Below are 19,215 nucleotides of genomic sequence, written 5' to 3' on the forward strand. Positions count from 1 at the left end.
GCCAGCATCTTGTCAAACAGCTGATCAGATACTGATGATCTATCCAGAGAATGAGAGGTGGTAGAAGCTCCTGCAGCTAGTGTCCCATCCCCTGAAGTTGTTGTCCCGGTATCTGGCTCTGAGTAATGTGTTGTTTCACAATGCTCTTCCTTCCACACCTGCAGTAATGGCTGCACCCACACAGCAGAGCCCTGGTATCTGGAGCTATGCCATTACCGGCCACACTCCCTGTCAGACAATGGGATTAAGTTCCTCCTGCTATAAATAGTAGTGTTTAGCATTACTGAGCCAAACACCCTGACGATGTCGCCGCCTTGATGACGTCACGACAAAATCTCGGCTGCCCTGCTCCTCCTGACCAATGGGAGGAGCTGTTCGCTTGGCAGGGGGCGTGGCCGGTGACGTGTCTGGGTGGGACCGTGTTCCCTGTGAGATGCGGAAGTTGGCCCCCAGCAGTCAGACGGGTGGACCGGAAGAAGCTGTGAGGACCAGGGATGTCCGGCTGGGGCAGTACAGTGCCCGGGGCCCCGGGAGTCTTGCGGAGCTGAGGACGCAGCGGAGGACAGCTTGAGAGCGTGTGTTCTCTCGCTCCAGCTATGAGTGAGTGCGGGGAAAAGTTCTCCTTGTGGTGGAGGGAGGTGGTCCGAGCCGGCAGTGACAGGGATGCAGGTGGCAGGAGCCGGGGAACACCCTCTGCTTCCTGTCCCCCTGTTAGAAGTTGTATCAGCCTCTCCAGTGTGGGATTTGTGGTTGCCATGGTAATCCGCTGACACTTTTGCTGACTGTCAGATGGTGACAGTGCCCAGTGTGGGCTGAGCAGTGATTGCTGGCTTATACAGCATGGTATACTGTGTGTATATAGAACATCAGATGCCGATCATTGATTACTGGGCATCAGGTGGGTGAGATCGTTCAGTATTCTACTTCAGGGGGTGAATACAGAACGATCAGTGCCAGGCTATGATGTGACACTACTGAGGCTCTGTCAACAAACCCCCAGATGTAAAGTAACATGTATGGCTTGTCCCATAGTAACCCCAGGTCCAGGTGGAGCTGTTCTGGTGGCCATGTGTCCACTGTATTCACTAGATGTATGTATCCTGTACTGACCATAGAAATGTAGATATTATTGTACTAGATCCCCTGCCCTCCAGATCATCTATCTATCCATCCATCATATTTAAGGGGTTCTCTCCCTGTATTGACTGCTGGGTGGATCTCGCACCAAAGACATGGTTGTCCATTAAGCTGCTGCAATGAAAACGTATGCCTATGAGATGAGTGCTGACTGCCTCCAGGGTTGCCTTGCTGTTGAGATCAGTTAGGGTACAGCTACGTGGCGACACTGGTGGTCGCGACTAGCGGCAATTCCATAGAAATGAATGGGATTGCATTGAGAGTCGTAAAAAATCGAGCAGTTTCATTAATTTCTGAGGGATCACTGCTATTCTGCCACCCTGGCAGCGACCAGTATCACTATGTTGCTGGGGTCCGGCTACTAAAAACCCTCTCAAGGAGAGGTGGCTGCACTTTCAAATGAATGGTCATTTGGGCAATCCATGGTCACCCCAAGCAGTGACCCTCTCTTTATAGCTGACCTCTACTTTCATTCTTTTTTTTCCATGTGTTTAAAAAAAAAACAACTAAAAACCCTGCTTCCATTTAAATGAATGGGATTTTTTTTTTAGGTGTTTTTTTTCAGCCGATTTTAAGGCCTCATGTGCACAAATGTATTTTCTTTCCGTGTCCGTTCCGTTTTTTTGCAAAAAAAAGGGGCCGGGTTTTCCGTTCCGCAAAATATGGAATGCACACGGACGTCATCCGTATTTTTTTTGCGAACCGCAAAATACATACGGTCATCTGCATGAGCCCTAAGGCTGAAGCACTTTAAAATATGTGCACAAAAAAACTCAGTGTGAACTGGCCCTTACTTACTATGCGCCAGAAATATTTCTCAAACATCGTGTGACATTTCATAAACTTGGCGTGAATTATGGAAACAGTCTCTGTGTATAACTGAAAAATCCCCCTCATGATAAATCTCTCCCTGTATATGTGAATATGGGATATTAATATGAAAACCAACTTTTATGTTTATTAACCCCTTTGGCTGTGCAGTTAGGCACTATGTAGATTTATTAATACTCTAGGATCACTGTGGCTGGTCACTAGTCTAGGTGTATGCCACTTACTTTATACCCGAGTTGAGTTGCTAGCACAGATTGGGAGTCCAGTGGAGCACCCCCCCCCCCCTTATCACAGTGGAAAACATGTCTAGGGCCAGTCCCCACTGAGTTTTTTTTGGTGCTGACAAAACACATGGATACAAGTGTGGATCTTTGGGCAGAATCCACGCTGAATCTCCCATTGAAATGAATGGGAAGTGTAAAAAAAAAAACAGCTCTGTATAAGTCAGTGTGCTTACTGTGCGTTGTTTTGTCATAGATTTGTTCCAGAAACCATGAAATAAAAATGTTAGTGTATTAAAGTAAACACCAGTTTGTTTAAAAAGAAGTGTTCAAAAAAAATGCACAAAAATCTAGCAAAGGATGGTAAAAAAAACAAAACCCCCACAAGTGGATGCTGCGCTAAATTTTGTAGCCGGATTATCAAAATCCATGTGAACCTTTACACATCGGTGAAGAACGGCTGTTTCAGAACAGTAGAAGTCTACTGACATGTTCACATGGCCGTTTTTTTTTTTTTTTTAAAGGGAACCTGTCACCTCCAAACGCCAGCCCAAGCCGCCAGCAGTACCTGCGTGTAGCCCGCAGCGTGTTTCCGATGATAATTTTCCTCCTGAAGGCAGATGCGGCTAAAGCTCAGAAAACATTCTTTCATCCCCTGCCGGCGCGCTTCTCCACACATGCTTGAAGTCAAGGGGGCAGCGGCCTCCTTGCTTCAAGTCATGGTAACGCCCCCTTCCCTGCCCCTTCTCTGTGACGGACAGCCGGCAGTTTGGCTGGCTTTGCCGAACTCTCTGCATAAGCGCGGTCAGTCACAGCGAAGGGGAAGGGGGGGTGGTTAACCTTACTTGAAGCAAGGAGGCCGCTGCCCCTTGACTTCAAGCATGTGTGGAGAAGCGCGCCGACAGGGGATGAAAGAACGTTTTCTGAGCTTTAGCCGCATCAGCCTTCAGGAAGAAAGGCATCATCAGAAACACTGCTGGCTACTCTCAGGTACTGCTGGCGGCTTGGGGTGGTTTTGGGAGGTGACAGGTTCCCTTTAACAGCTGTCCAAAAAAAATTAGGACATGTCCTATTTTGGCCGTTCTCACAGACTGATGGTTTCCTAGAAAGTATCAGTTAAAAAAACAACAACCTTTAGAAGCAGACAGTTTTGCCGTTTAACTGTTGTGTAAATGTACGCTAAGACCCTTCGTGTGGCGCTGCTGTGGTGTCATTCAAGTGGTGCGCTTGCGTCGTAAAGTGTATAAGACAAGTCACGAAGCGGTAAAATTCTGAGTGCGACTGCTGTGGTCTCAATGTGTGATCCGTGCATGAGGGGAGACTTCTTAGACAGTCCGTCCATATGGACCCGTATTCAAAACGAAGGTGATGGCAGCATCTCCAATCCAACAAGGTTTATTCACAAGTGGTGCAAAAGGTCCAAAAACAGCAACAGCCTTTTTCAAGCATGAAACCTACTATGTAGCCGAAACGTTGCTGTTTTTGGACCTTTTGCACTGTCTCATGCACCACTTGTGAATAAAGCTTGTTGGATTGGAGATGCTGCCATCACCTTCGTTTTGAATATAGTCATGTTGACCCCTATGGATCTGGGGCCTTGGATTGGCAAAGTTTCACGTAAAGGTACTGTTGTGCTGCTCTACATAATACATTGTCTGACCATCAGTCACACCAATCATTGCCAATCGCGGGCCCTAGCAGAATAGAACTTCTCATTTCTTTGGTTGTTCTCCTGCCCTTTTCTTTGGCTTCACTGTTGTGAGCCGCCCTCTGTTTCTGTATGCTGTGATCTGCGTCCTCACCCATAACCTGTCCTGTGAATGTCCCTCTCTTTCAGGGCTGGGGGAGAGTTGGCGGTGAGCCATACCTCAGGTAGAATGGTGTTCCTTTCCCCTGCACTCATCCCACTAATGGTCGTGTGTGTCGTGGCTGTACTATCACACAGACAACGCCTCCTTGTTCTCCATAGTCATTGTCTTGTGCTGTCTGACAATGAAGCATGCTCAGAGCCCTGCGCGGGCGATGACATCCCAAAGACAAAGTGCCGTTTTGTGCCCACTTGGATGTGGTCTTATTTTGAAGCTTCTCCTTAACAATAGGATCGCTGTGTGCCGCGAGGTAGTGAAATGTTTCTCGGCGTAACCATTTCAATGCCCTGTTCATGTGTAGTATGTTGTTAGTTCCTGCTTCCTTGATTAAAGCGTAGACTAATCTGCGGCGGGAAGGCGTCCTGCCAGAAGGAATACATCTGCACTGAAATGCTTTATTTGCACGACTGTTATGCCAGCATGTGAGAAGCGTGCATTGTACTGCGTGTTTAGCGCTACGTTTGAGTCTATCATGGCATGGAATGATCGCTGCCTCTCCTCCTGTCTGCATTTAGTTTGTCGTGTGTCACCCTGCAAGGCTGTGGTTACATGGTAGACTTTAAAGGGGTTGTCTAGGAAATGGTAAAGATGACCTATCACATCGTCGGGGTCCTGAGTCCCCGCACCTCTGCGCTCAGCTGTTCCAGAGCTCTGGTGCCCGCACTTCAGTGGGGCTGAGCTGCGGCAAGGCAGTCGAACTCCGCTGATCGGATATCGATGACCTATCCTGGTGATGGGCATCAATATTAATTCCAGGATAACCCCTTCAAAGGGATTGTCCAGGATTAGAAAAACATGGCTGCTTTCATCCTAATATAACGCCACCCCTGTCCACAGGTTGTGTGTGGTATTGCAGCTCTGATCCAATGACTCCAACGAAGTTAAGCTGCAATAACAAACTCAACCCATGGATAGGGGTGGTGCAGTTTTTGGAAGAAAGTTGCAGTATTTTTTTTCAATCCTGGACAACCCTTTTGTTTAAACCTTTGGCTTGATCTTTTTTCTTTTGAGTAGTGTGGTATGGGCATGAGCTGCATGCAGCAAATAGTCACTGTTGCGATCAGTGATGTTTTTTACTAGTGTGCCTGCAGTGTCAGGCTGATGTATTAACGGGGTTGTTCAGGATTAGAAAACATGGCTGCGTTGTACCAAAAACAGCACCAACCCCATGGGTTGTCTGGTCATTGCAGCTCAGCCCCATTGGAGTCAGTGGAGAAGAGTCGCAATTCCACACATAATCTGTGGATAGGGTTGGTGCATGGCGAAAGCAGCCTTGTTTTTCTAATCCTGGGCAACCCCTTTTAGGCCCCTTTCACACGAGCGAGTATTTCGCCCGCACTGAATCCGGAGCTATTCATTTCAATGGCTCTGTGTACATGAGCGTTGGTTTTCTCGCATTACTTGTGCGTTGCATGAAAATCGCAGCATGTTCTATATTCTGCAATTTTCATGCAACGCTGGCTCTATAGAAGTGAATGGGGCTGCGTGAGAATCTCATCGCATCCCATCCACAAGCAAGTGCGGATGCGATGCATTATTCGCTGATGGTTGCTAAGAGATGTTGTTTGCAAACCTTCAGTTTTTTTTATCACGCGTGTGCAAAACCCATTAAATTGCATTGCACCCGTGCAAAAAAGCTAAACGCGATCGCAGACAAAACTGAACTTGCTTGCGAAATCGCAAATTTTTCACTGAATGCATCGGTACCTATTCCGTTCAAGGATCCTTAGGGTTTGGCCACACTTACAGTATATACAATTAGCTGCTAGTGGATGATTTTATAGAATTGCCAGTGTGCAGAAATGTACTGACCCAAACGTCAGCTTCAAAATAAAAATCTATATATTAATATTGTATTATTAATGTATCGCATGCATATCTTGTTGCATATTTTTATAGCAGTTTAGAGAAGCTTAGAAATATGTATATTTAATATAAATCTATTCTATTACAGTAGCCTGATTATTTACAGGATGGTGATGAGAAGCCTGATGTCACCATTTTGCTACAGTCAATTTCTTACTAATTATTATACATGAGCCAATTAGGAAGAAATTGGAGTGTGGAAAAATAGGAGTCAAAAGTTTGGCTTAGCAGCTCCACAGCCCTGATTTATTCTGTTGATCTGAACCTGCTGGATATGAATTTTAATATTTAGGAGGACAGACTCTTTATGGAAATGCTAAAAGATGCCCCAAATTTATAAAAGGCAACTGTTAGTTTAGGGCATATTCACATGCTGCAGATTTGCTGCACAAATTTTCATGACTAAAAAATCTGTTCCATACAACTCTGCATACCTCATTCAGATGACGCCAGCTTCGCCATGGTGTAGGGCTGGGTCCGCACAACCTGGCTGGAGAGTGAGTGCGCTGCATTTGAAAAGCCACATGCTTCCTGACCCCCACCCACCCATGGAGGGCCCACTCGTGTCTCAACTGCACAATTATGTTGGTAAAAGAAAAGCTATTGGGGAAGATTTATCAAACTGGAGTAAAGGGGGAAAACTGGTTTAGTTGCCCATAGCAACCAACCAGATTCCACCTTTCATTTTTCAGAGCTCCTTTGGAAAATGGAAGGTAGAATCTGATTGGTTGCTATAGGCAACTAAGACTAGTTTCACACTAGCGGCAGTCTGTTCCGGCGGGTGAACAACCTGTCGGAGCCGTCCTGCCGCTAGTTTACGCGTGCCCCTGGACTGCCACTCCGTCCTTATTGAGTATAATGGGGGCGGAGTTCCGGCAACGCACGGCGAGAGGCAGTACTGCATGTAGTACTTTTAGTCCGGCCGCCTCTAGCCGTGCCGCCGAGGGAACTCCGCCCCCGCTCCTATTATAGTCAATGGGGATGGTGCGGCAGGAAAGATCCGACAGGCTGTTCACCCGCCGGAACAGCCTGCCGGAGTCCCCTGCCGCTAATGTCGTAAGTAAAGTACCCTAAGCCAGTTTTCTTTTACCCTAGTTTGATAAATCTCCCCCATTGCCTTCAAAGTTGTTCGGCAATTAGGTGCCATGGGTGGGCCCTGGGATTTTACTGCAGGGGCTCCAATCGAAAGGCAGAGGGAGCCGCATCCTTCTGCTTTACCTCACAGATGGTGTTATCGGTGTTGATCCTGGCATCTGAGGGGTTAAATCATGGGGCTTGGGCCGATCATCGTTCCCTGTCAGTGCAGCTCGATGCCTACTGTATTATATAGTCGGCACCCGTGGCGAATCCATACAAGCCCTCACACAATATCACATACCATGTACATGATAATGAGTGAGGAGGTTAAAGAGAATCTGTCAGCCACATTGACCATGCTAAACAGCTGACCGTGTTAGGTAGGGGCTGAGAAGACAAGTGCATTTTTGTGGACCTTTTACAATCGGGAGTAGTGAGAATATGAAGTTTTATTCTGCCAGATTACGCTCCTGAAAGTGCGCTGTGGATGGAGCTTAATTTTAAGTGCTCTCTGCACTGAGTGGCTTCACAGTTAACCCCCCTTCCCTGCTGAGTGACAGCTCTAGCATCCAACCAGGAGACCACTGCACTCCCCTAGTCATCGGAGCAGGGCCCCCACTTACCCATCAGACAAAGTCCTACATAATTTCTTTTATCATTACAGTAGAGTCCCCTGTAGTTTCCATTCTTACTGTACAACCCCACCATTTTCTTAGTAGTAGTCCCTCACACAAATTGTAACAAGAAGTCACACTTCTCCTAGTGTTCATTGTAGGTCCCTCTCAGAGTAGTTATGGCAGGACTAGAAGCTCTCCCCAAGACCAGCCGGCAGCTGAACTAAGGAGGGATTCTGTTGGGAACTCTTCTCGTTGTGATTTGTCAGGTATCACTGTCTTGTCTTGAAGACCTTGATTGGATCTAAATCACCATCCATATGAATATACGGTAGTCCACTACCTACTGTTTGGATGGTTTAGGACAGGGGTCTGCAACCTTTAAGACATAAAGAGACACTTGGACCCGTTTCCAAAGAAAAAAAAAACTGGGAGCCGCAAAACCATTGCGACATTTAAAGGGTTTCTATCACTTCGTATGACATATTTAGGTGTCAGACACTAGCGATCCGCTAGTGTCTGCTCTGCCCAACCATCCTAATATGATAGGTTTTGGGGCAGCCGTTTTGCTAAAATAACAACTTATATCTATATGCTAATGAGCCTCTAGGTGCTATGTGGGCGTCATTAGCACCTAGAGGCTCCGTCTACCTTCATAAACTGTCGCCGCCCAGCGCGTCCCTCCAGCCCGCCCATCTCCTGCTGAATGCGATCCTCTCCGTGCGCGTCTCTGTTCTGCGCATGCGCAGTGAATGTCTGACCGCTTCCCTGCTCAGACATCTCAACTGCGCCTGCGCCGATGACATCATAGTGCTCCGAGGAACAGGCGCAGTGGAGATGTCTGAGCAGGGAAGCGGTCAGACATTCATTGCGCATGCGCAGAACAGAGACGCGCATGGAGAGGATCGCATTCAGCAGGAGATGGGCGGGCTGGAGGGACGCGCTGGGCGGCGACAGTTTATGAAGGTAGACGGAGCCTCTAGGTGCTAATGACGCCCCCATAGCACCTAGAGGCTCATTAGCATATAGATATAAGTTGTTATACCTTTACCAGACCCCCCCCCCTCCAATCATGTGCCAGTAATACCAGACCCCCCCCTCCAATCATGTGCCAGTAATACCAGCCCCCCCCCCCCTCCAATCATGTGCCAGAAATACCAGACCCCCCTCCAATCATGTGCCAGTAGTAATACCAGACCCCCCCAATCATGTGCCAGTAGTAATACCAGACCCCCCCCCCAATCATGTGCCAGTAGTAATACCAGACCCCCCCCCAATCATGTGCCAGTAGTAATACCAGACCCCCCCCCCCAATCATGTGCCAGTAGTAATACCAGACCCCCCCCCCCCCCCAATCATGTGCCAGTAGTAATACCAGACCCCCCCCCCCCAATCATGTGCCAGTAGTAATACCAGACCCCCCCCCCCAATCATGTGCCAGTAGTAATACCAGACCCCCCCCAATCATGTGCCAGTAGTAATACCAGCCCCCCCCAATCATGTGCCAGTAATTCCAGGGCCCCCCCAAATTCCCCAATCATGTGCCAGTATAATACCAGGGCCCCCCCCCATTATGTGCCAGACTTGCCTTATACTTACCTCTTTGGAGCGATGCGATGCAGGCCTCTTCCGGCCTGTGTCCCGACTCCAGCGCTGTACGGCTCAGGTGGCGCGATGATGTCATCGCGCCGCCTACGCCGGCCTCTGATAGGCTGCCGGCCTAGTAGTGCCGGCAGCCTATCAGAGGAACAGGAAAGGGACACACCTCCCTGCCCTGCTCCTCCGCACAGCCTTCTGTTTGTATCGCTGTCACTATGGAGATGAGCGCTTCGCTTCCTCAATGGAAGCGTTCATCTCAGTGCCTGCCCCGCCGCCGCCGCACACACACTGCCGCTGGCCTGGGGGGGATTTGATACCCCGCTTCCTACGCCCATGCCGGAGCCGCGGCAAAGGTTCAAAAGAGCCGCATGCGGTTCCGGAGCCGTGGGTTGCCGACACCTGGTTTAGGAGTATTGGGGTCCACTATATTAGTAATCAGTATCTTAGTGCCACCTCAGGCTTTGTAATGTCTAGCGATCATATACCATCAAAATAGATGGCGTTCACATTTTAATGTGCACCAAAGGGCCTAATTCTGGATGGTCTCCTTTAATTTCTTACTATGCACAATGTTCTCCAGCATTAAGCATGTTGGCATCTTACCTTTGCAGCATCAGCTAATGCCATACTACGCTGCCATAGTAAAGGCTTGCTGTGCATGAGTGGTTATTCTTGCTTGTCCCCCCATCTGATGTCCTAAGTTTTTCTTGGTATTCTGCACATTGTTATGATCATCATTGTATGAAGTGGTATGATGTAATATCACAAGTTCTGCAGACCTCCCAATAAAATGTCCGTCATGTGTGCCTTGCTCGTATTTTCTTAAATTACCTGTGGGTCACGATTCCTGATCACTGAGATAATTTTTGGCTTTTGGCCAAACGTATACTGTGATTTCCTGTCCATACATATCAGTAGTTTGAAAGTTCTCAATGCTAAATGTTGCTTGTCCGCACGTCTAATCTTGAGCAAACAGCCATTGTGCCCCTGGCGAAATGTTGACTTCCTCCTTTCCCGCTGGCCTGATTGAAACCTGTGATGAGTAGAAGGTTTTACTCTTGGTTTGTATATGTTGTAGACTTTACAAGCACACCTACATGATAGTTCTCCATCTTATACCCTGAGCTCCCATGACAGACCTTCCTCAGCTAACAAAACAAGCACCTCTAAGCCCCCTTGCAGATGAGCGTGAGCGGATTAGGTCCGGATGCATTGCGTATGCGTTCAGTGAAAAATATGCGATTTCAAAGTAATTTCATTCAGTTTTGTATGCAACCGCGCGGGTGCAATGCGCATTGATGCGTTTTGTACGTGCGTGCTAAAAAAACCTGTAGGTTTACAAACAAGATTTCTTAGCAACCATCAGTGAAAAGCGCATCGCATCTGCACTTGCTTGCGATTTTCACGCAGTCCCATTCACTTCTATGAAAAATGCAGAATATAGAACATGCTGTGATTTTTCACGCAACACACAAGTGATGCGTGAAAACTAACGCTCATGTACACAGCCCCATTGAAGTGAATGGGTCCGGATTCAGTGCGGGTGCAATGCGTTCGCATCACTCATTGTACCCGCGCGGAAAACTCTCTCGTCTGAAAAGGGGTCTAAGCCTTAAAGATTATTGCTTTTGTCTTGTAAAGGTTCATATGGATGGGTTTTAAAGGGACGTTTCCACCTCGCACTAGCATAAGCCGTCACTCTATAATCAGTGGGGGGTCCATCCTCTGAGACCCCTTTTCTTCCAGAGTTTGAAAGAGCTGCACAGTGGTGCACTGGTCACTTGATAAACAGCTCCACCCAAGTGAATGGGATCGGCTGCAGCTCCCTGAACACCCGGCGTACCGGAACAACTGTACAGGGCCGCCACTGATTGTAAAGTATTGCCTATGCCAGTGATGGTGAACCTTTTAGAGCCAGAGCGCCCAAACTGCACCCCTACAACCCACTTATTTATTGCAAAGTGCCAAGACAGCAATTTACCCTGAATACTACAGTCCAATAGTATATCTTCCATGTACTTTATCATTTAGCTATAACAGCCTGCCTACATTCAGTGCGCTGCCTGTGCTGTTCATAGTGCACCCTGCGCTGATGAATGGCAGGAAAAGTCTAAGGCATATTAGTACACCATAGACTTTTTCCAGGGTGGGGGTGCCCACAGAGAGGGCTCTGAGTGCTGCCTCTGGCACCAGTGCCATGAGTTTGCCACCACTGGCCTATGCCATCACTCTGTGGGATGGGAATACGCCTTTAAGGAATTTTGTGGACAAGTATAGGGCATGTTCTCTCCTTTTGTAGAAATGACATATGGATGTGGAAAGCAAAACAATATGCAGATATGGTTATGTGCATGGGGTCTACGGTTGTGCAGCTTAAAAACAAAAGACCGCATAATGAGCCTGGTGCTTGGTCTTGTGCAGACAGCTGGGCCAGCGCTTGGTGAGTTCTGTATATGGCTTGGCACCAGTAAGCAGGTCATTTACAGTGGAATGACTAGTGGGCCCAGTTGTGTAAATGAACACCTGTATGAATCTCTTACCCGCCATAGGCATATTATCTCTGAAGTGCACTAAGGGCGGGCCAGAGATGCTTAGTGCACCATAGCTCTGGCTCTTTCCCCTCAGCGCCTCTTGGCAGTATGGCATTATATATTTTTTTTCTCTTGACAGTACCTCAGCCCCTTCCCAATTCACAATGCATGTCCCACAAAATCTAAAGCGCCATATATGCAAGTAGGAGGTAGTTATCTACAGGTGAAGCTCTGGTCCCTGCTCTACGCGGAGGAGCCTATTGTTTTCCACACCACAAATGCTTGTCACTAGAAGGGGTGCTGCCCCTTATCTGTAGCTGTTCCGGAGGGCAGCCTGGTGGTCTTCAGTGCTGTAGGCTGCAGGCTCCTCTGGTCTGAAGTCTATGTCCGGCCCGAAATGGGACAATCACTTTAGGCCTCTTTCACATGAGTGATATGGATTGTGTCAGGATCTGTTTCGGGAAAAATTGATGGTTTTGCATGCAACTTCAATCCGTTTTTTTTCCTGTGATTTTGTTCAGTGTGTGTGTTTTTCCGTCTGTATTGGATGTGAAAAATGTGAAAAAATACTGCAGAATAATCTACATCTCTCAGCAACAATCAGTGAAAAACGCATTGTATCCGGATGTCTTTTTCACGCATGCCCCATTCTCTTCTATGGAGCCAGAGCTGCGTGGCAAAACGCACAATATAGAAGATGCTGTGAAAAACTCATGTCCAGACCTATTGAAATGAATGGATCGGGACTCAGTCCGGATGCTATGCGTTTCCTTCACGTATCGTACCCGGACTGAAAACTCGCTTGTGTGAAAGAGGCCTTAAGCAGGTAAAACATAAGCAATGAAGATGCCGATATGTAATAAGGGAGTGTATGGCAGGTTAACCGTGGGAATGCCAAGCTGTTAGGTTTATCTTGAATGTACCAGGCTCTAATCTGCATGCGGCCAAGATAAATAAGCAGTTTTTTTTTTTCTCTGATCTTTCCTGTTTTAATATCGTGTGGTGTAGAAGCAGAATCCTCTATAACCCGTCAGGTCAAGACAAATGTCATAGAGTGATGGAAGGATGGGGAAGAGGCTGATTCTTCTTTCTGTGGCTTGAAATAGGAAGATTACAGAATACAGGTTGAATAAGATCATCTTTGCTTGAGTTGTGGCTCTGAATGTTTGATTGAAACAAGGACTTCTGCACCAGAACCAACAGAAAAAGGAAGGAACAGCAGATGAGATAAATGACACGTAAAGTGGTATTCCGGCAGTGGTTTACTAGAGCACTGCTCATCTTAAGGACTTTCTGCTAGGTGTTATCTGCTGACTAATAAGGTTTTGGCTCCGATAAGTTTGAAAATTAGATTAAAAGCCGCTCTGCCGACAGGTTGGGGCCTCGCCCACTCGCTCTGCCAACAACAGTTTGGTGCTCCGCCCCTTCGCTCTGCCAAAAACAGTTTGGTGCCCCGCGCCTTCGCTCTGCTGACAGTTTGGTGCCCCGCGCCTTCGCTCTGCTGACAGTTTGGTGCCCCGCGCCTTCGCTCTGCTGACAGTTTGGTGCCCCGCGCCTTCGCTCTGCTGACAGTTTGGTGCCCCGCGCCTTCGCTCTGCTGACAGTTTGGTGCCCCGCGCCTTCGCTCTGCTGACAGTTTGGTGCCCCGCGCCTTCGCTCTGCTGACAGTTTGGTGCCCCGCGCCTTCGCTCTGCTGACAGTTTGGTGCCCCGCGCCTTCGCTCTGCTGACAGTTTGGTGCCCCGCGCCTTCGCTCTGCTGACAGTTTGGTGCCCCGCGCCTTCGCTCTGCTGACAGTTTGGTGCCCCGCGCCTTCGCTCTGCTGACAGTTTGGTGCCCCGCGCCTTCGCTCTGCTGACAGTTTGGTGCCCCGCCCCTTCGCTCTGCTGACAGTTTGGTGCCCCGCCCCTTCGCTCTGCTGACAGTTTGGTGCCCCCGCCCCTTCGCTCTGCTGACAGTTTGGTGCCCCGCCCCTTCGCTCTGCTGACAGTTTGGTGCCCCGCCCCTTCGCTCTGCTGACAGTTTGGTGCCCCGCCCCTTCGCTCTGCTGACAGTTTGGTGCCCCGCCCCTTCGCTCTGCTGACAGTTTGGTGCCCCGCCCCTTCGCTCTGCTGACAGATGCGCACACCGCCCCCCCCTGGCTCTGCTGACAGATGCGCACACCGCCCCCCCCTGGCTCTGCTGACAGATGCGCACACCGCCCCCCCCTGGCTCTGCTGACAGATGCGCACACCGCCCCCCCCTGGCTCTGCTGACAGATGCGCACACCGCCCCCCCCTGGCTCTGCTGACAGATGCGCACACCGCCCCCCCCTGGCTCTGCTGACAGATGCGCACACCGCCCCCCCCCTGGCTCTGCTGACAGATGCGCACACCGCCCCCCCCTGGCTCTGCTGACAGATGCGCACACCGCCCCCCCCTGGCTCTGCTGACAGATGCGCACACCGCCCCCCCCTGGCTCTGCTGACAGATGCGCACACCGCCCCCCCCTGGCTCTGCTGACAGATGCGCACACCGCCCCCCCCTGGCTCTGCTGACAGATGCGCACACCGCCCCCCTGGCTCTGCTGACAGATGCGCACACCGCCCCCCTGGCTCTGCTGACAGTTCTGCAAGAGAAATGCCTCAAGTGTCTTTATTTATGGCTGGTGTAACAGAGGATCAAGCGTACTGAATTCCCTTGTTGCCTGATCCTTCTTTCTCCTAACTGCTTCTATCCAGTGACTGTCAGGCTGTCCCCGTGTACTTTAGATTGTCAGCCATTCCTGATATTTATCTATGTCCAGTGCTCAAGTAGTTAGTGTTCTGAAAACTCTGCGGACCTTGAAATGAATTCACGTCACGTTTTTAAGACCTACTGGTGTTCCTGGAGAACAGCGAGCGCCGGGGACAACTGGAACCTCTATTGATTGTGAGATCATCTGCGAATGCTGAAGACTGAGCTCTTGTTTTGGGGTTGTGGACATTAGCACAGAATCACACTGTAGGTAGTGTTGAGCTCCACGTCAAACGAGAACATTCGTGTTCCTTTCCAACCACAGCTTCCCTGTGTAAACACTATTCTCCAGTGTGCCCGTGTAAAAGTCTCTTTCATTTCCACAGCTTCAGCGGAAGTAAGGCAGAAACGTGTTAACCTTGTAGGTTCCAAACTAGAAGTTAAGGGTTATCCTCATCACAGAAAGTGATGGTATGGCATCGCTTTCTAATGGGTTGGGGTCCCCCATAGGCCCTGAGATTGAAGCGGTACACTCTGTAATGGGAATCGCCCTTTAAATAAATGATCAGCAGGTTCACATCACTTTATAGACCCCTGCTTTGCAGTGCTGGAGCCATTGTAGTCCCCTTGGCCTTGCTTTTTGCGCACAGCGATGCACACTATTGCTAATATGACTTGGCCAATGTTATTCTGCAATTAAAATCCTGTATTATACACGTCCTAGGGAAATAAATGAACTATATTTGTTAAAAAGTAATTTTTAGTAATTGAATCCTTTCCTGGATATGTGGCATTTTTTTGCTGGCCATACGCATCAGATATGTCGTCACAGTGCGCCCAAATATTATGTCCAAGCCTTTTTACCCTATGAAACTTGTATGGACATGTGACCGCTGCAGCCAATCACAGGGCCAGAGGCCTTAGCATGGGTGTGGCGCAGAAGATCGGTATGGCGACTATACCGATTTTTATTTTTTATTTTTTACTTTAGACAATCTTTTTGAATGACCTTGCAGATTTAGTCAGTTTTGCAGCAGATCAGGAATTTCTTATCTGCCTGTTTTCTGTTCAGCATGTGTGTTTTTTTTTTTTTTATTTGGGAATGCTTTGATGCTTTTACAGGAGGCTGAAAAATTCCCATAGCATGTAACTTTTATAGGCTTTGTCATGGCGTGGATGGCGTCTGAATAAGCAAAGGCCTTCACATATAACTCCTGCAAGGCACGGGACTTGTGGTATCAGTTTGGTCCTAGAGCCCAGACTTTTATATTTTTTTTCCCCCTAAACTTTCTGAAGCTGAAAAATAAAAAAAATATGTCCAGTTTCCTGTATACATTCCAGCATGTAAAAAAATACAATATGGTTTTTCCTAGAGGAGTCAGTAAGGAAATACTGCAAGAGATGTAGTAGCATAAACCCAGCAGATCATATGAAAACCACCATGAATATAGGTTAACAATTTAAAGGGATATCCCCATTTAAGGTTATGACATATCACTAGGAAATGGCAGAATATTAATGATTGGTGGGGGGCGTCTGCCGGCTGTTCTCCTGTACATCGATGCCCCATGTCTCTGCAGAGTGCTGCGTCACCGCTGTAATTGAGTAAAAACAGTTCACTGAAAAGGCCAGCAAAATGTCTACAAATCACATATAACCGTTTTCAGCAATGGATGTTTTGCTACATTTTCTGCAATGAAATCCACAAAAAAAGGCAAACAATAAAGGGGTTATCCCATGATTAATGTAAAAAATAAAAATCAGATTATGTAGTACATGACAATATCTTTATAATAAATTTCGAACCAGCCGTGCACCTCACATGGAACCATAGATCTCCACATTTATTGTTCCAATTGCTCTGCTAGATTTACTGTATATCAAACTGCAGCTCATTCGTCCTTTCTGTTGCGGCCCAGAGAGCGTGTTCTTTCTGCTGCAGCTCTCCCGATCACGGCCCAGGAGGTGTGTCTCAGCTCTCCCTATCACGGCCCAGGAGGTGTGTCTCAGCTCTCCCTATCACGGCCCAGGAGGTGTGTCTCAGCTCTCCCTATCACGGCTCAAGAGGAAGTTGAATTATGAAACTGAGCATGTGCAGCTATCTCAGTGAGCAGGACAGAGAAATAAGAAACACAAACAGGTGGCGCTATACAGATATATTTTATTGAATAACTCTGTGGCTATGCTAAAGTTTTAAGTACATACAATTACAAAAGTATTCAGATCCAGGTGCTGGTTTGTTAACTTTTTGCATATTGAATATTTTTCATGGACAACCCCTTTAACTGGCAATTGATTATAATTTGGAATCCATGTTGCATTAAAGGGTTTGTCACCAAATTTTTTTTTTGCTATTAAACTGGCTGACCGTATACATGTGCAACTGTCACCTGAATTTTTTCAGTGTGCCCCTGTTTTTGTACAATTCTAACTTATTATATGCAAATTAGCCTCTAGGAGCAGGGGGGCGTAGCACCTGCTCCTAGAGGCTCCGTTCTCCCACCTCATGTCACACCCTTCTACTCTTGATTGACAGGGCCAGGCCAGCGTTGGTCTCCTCCTGCCGACCCTGTCTCCCGGGAGAATCTCGTGCCTGCGCCGTCCCGTTCAGTATTCAACGCAGGCGCAGTGAGGAAGCCGGCAGCTGGCAAGCGTCCTTCCCTCACTGCGCCTTTGCCGAATACTGAACGGAATGGCGCAATAGAAATCCATTTCGGACCAGAATAGAACATGTGCTATAATTTGTGATATGGGTAAAACAGGGCTTGACAAATTTCCTTGGAATCTAGGAGCCAGCTAAAAAAGTTAGGAGCCAGGCGGAGCCGCGTCATAAAATCTATATTGCGATATAATTTTAAGCATGTGCGATATATATCGCGATATATTGTTTTCTATATTTGCGGGGGGGTGTGTTTAAATATTTTTTTTTATTTTTTACTTTTTATTTAATAACTATTAGCCTCCTTAAGGGCTAGAACCCATGTCATATTCACCCTAATAGAGCTCTATTAGGGTGAATAGGACTTTACACTCTCCCTGCTGCCCTGTGCTTTGTGCACACAACAGCAGGGAGCTGACCATGGCAGCCAGCCTATCATGTGCCCCTCCAGCCTATCATGTGCCCCTCCAGCCTCTGATCAGCCCCCCCCCATCATTGGTGGCAGTGGGCAGTTCCGATCGGAGTCCCAGCAGTGTAATGCTGGGGCTCCGATCGGTTACGATAGCAGCCAGGACGCTACTGAAGTCCTGGCTGCGATGGTATGTTAGTGAGCAGCATTGTACTCACGTGCGCCGTGAGCTCCTTCTTCTCATAGGTCTGTGCGGCGCATTGCTAATGCTATAAGCATTAGCAATGAGCCGCACAGACAGAAGGAGCGCCCGGCGGCCACTGCGCATGTGAGTATAATGCTGCTCACTAACATACCATCGCAGCCAGGATTTCAGTAGCGTGACTCCTGGCTGCCATGGTAACCGATCGGAGCCCCAGCATTACACTGCTGGGACTCCGATCGGAGCTGCCCACTGCCACCAATGCAGACAAACATTCCCGGCACCCGACCTCTGACAGGACACTGTGATCCGCGCGATTAACCCTTCAACTGAGGGGGTTAATCGCGCGGATCACAGCGTGCAGTCATAGGGGCCGGGATATGGCCGGCACATTGGTATTCAGGCATTCATTGGTGGCGCAGTGGCCACAGTCCCTCCCCTCCTCCTCTGTTCTCATTGGTGGTCAGCGGCAGCCGCGCACAGTGGGGAGGGAGGGACTCCTCTCCTTCTCCACTGTGCCGGCTCAGGAAACCATGGTGCACGCCGAGAGCGCATCTTTGAAAATGGGCTGACAAATACTCAAGCGCCAGGACCAAATTCCTGGTCGCCATGGCGACCTGGCGCCTGGGATTTGTCGAGCCCTGTGGTAAAAAAATACGGATGTGTACGTGGCCCAATAGAAGTGAATGGGTCAGTCTATCTGCAAAAAATGCAGATTGCACACAGATGAAAAATGCGATTATGTGTATGAGGCTTAAATTGAAAACCCATGACAAGAATTCAAGCTTCAGCGTCAAATTTCTTCCCTGGTGAATACCTTTCCTGGGTGTATTTTCCATTGTGTGAACATACCCTATATAGTACAAGGTTAAAACCGTATCTTGCTGCAGGACACACTGATGCCCTATTTGTATATGATAGATGTACCATTGACTGTGTCCTGACTGTGTCCTGACTGTGTACCGCTGGTTGTGTTCTGCAGTGAACTAGTATATCAACTTCAGAAAAGTAAGGGCTCATCCAGATGATGATAATAATCTTTATTTATATAGCGCCAACATATTCCACAGCGCTTTACACTCAGGGGGTTCAAGTCCTAACAGAGTCATAAATAACATAGCTGCAAACAGGTCAACAATTAAAACGAGGAATGAGGACTGAGCTTACAATCTGAGGATGAACGTAAGGGTTCTGCGCAGTGCTGCAGCCCGGAAATAGCAGTCCGCAATGCACGGGCACCAGTCATGTGCTCCCTGTGGTGCAGATGCAGATACCGCAAAAGACCTGTCCTATCTTTTGCAGCGCAGAGGCACGGACCCGAAAGCCCATGGAATCGATTTTGAAGTGCTCCCGTAGTTTTCCATTCTGTGCCAACGTTCTGCAAAAAATATGACCTTTGCTGTGTCTTGCGGTCCGTAGTGCGTGCTCGGAGCCCTCACAATTGTGTGAATGAGGCCTTAGCATAGAGTTATCTGTAAACTCCACCCC

General features: G+C 48.3%; 1 protein-coding gene across 2 annotated transcripts in view; it reads left to right on the forward strand.

Moving 5' to 3' along the window:
- Positions 1-422: 422 nt before the first annotated feature.
- Positions 423-19,215, forward strand: part of USP6NL (USP6 N-terminal like) — a 131,867-nt gene continuing 113,074 nt past the window's right edge. The window contains exon 1 of one of the 2 annotated variants that reach the window (XM_040413229.1): positions 423-600. In XM_040413229.1, coding sequence (XP_040269163.1) covers positions 597-600 — 4 coding nt within the window. In that variant the 5' untranslated portion in view covers positions 423-596. Of the gene's footprint in view, positions 601-4,038; positions 4,062-19,215 lie in introns of those variants that run through there. The other variant, XM_040413233.1, reaches the window with a different exon arrangement.

Source organism: Bufo bufo, chromosome 1 (assembly GCF_905171765.1).
Source record: "Bufo bufo chromosome 1, aBufBuf1.1, whole genome shotgun sequence".
Classification (NCBI taxonomy): domain Eukaryota; kingdom Metazoa; phylum Chordata; class Amphibia; order Anura; family Bufonidae; genus Bufo; species Bufo bufo.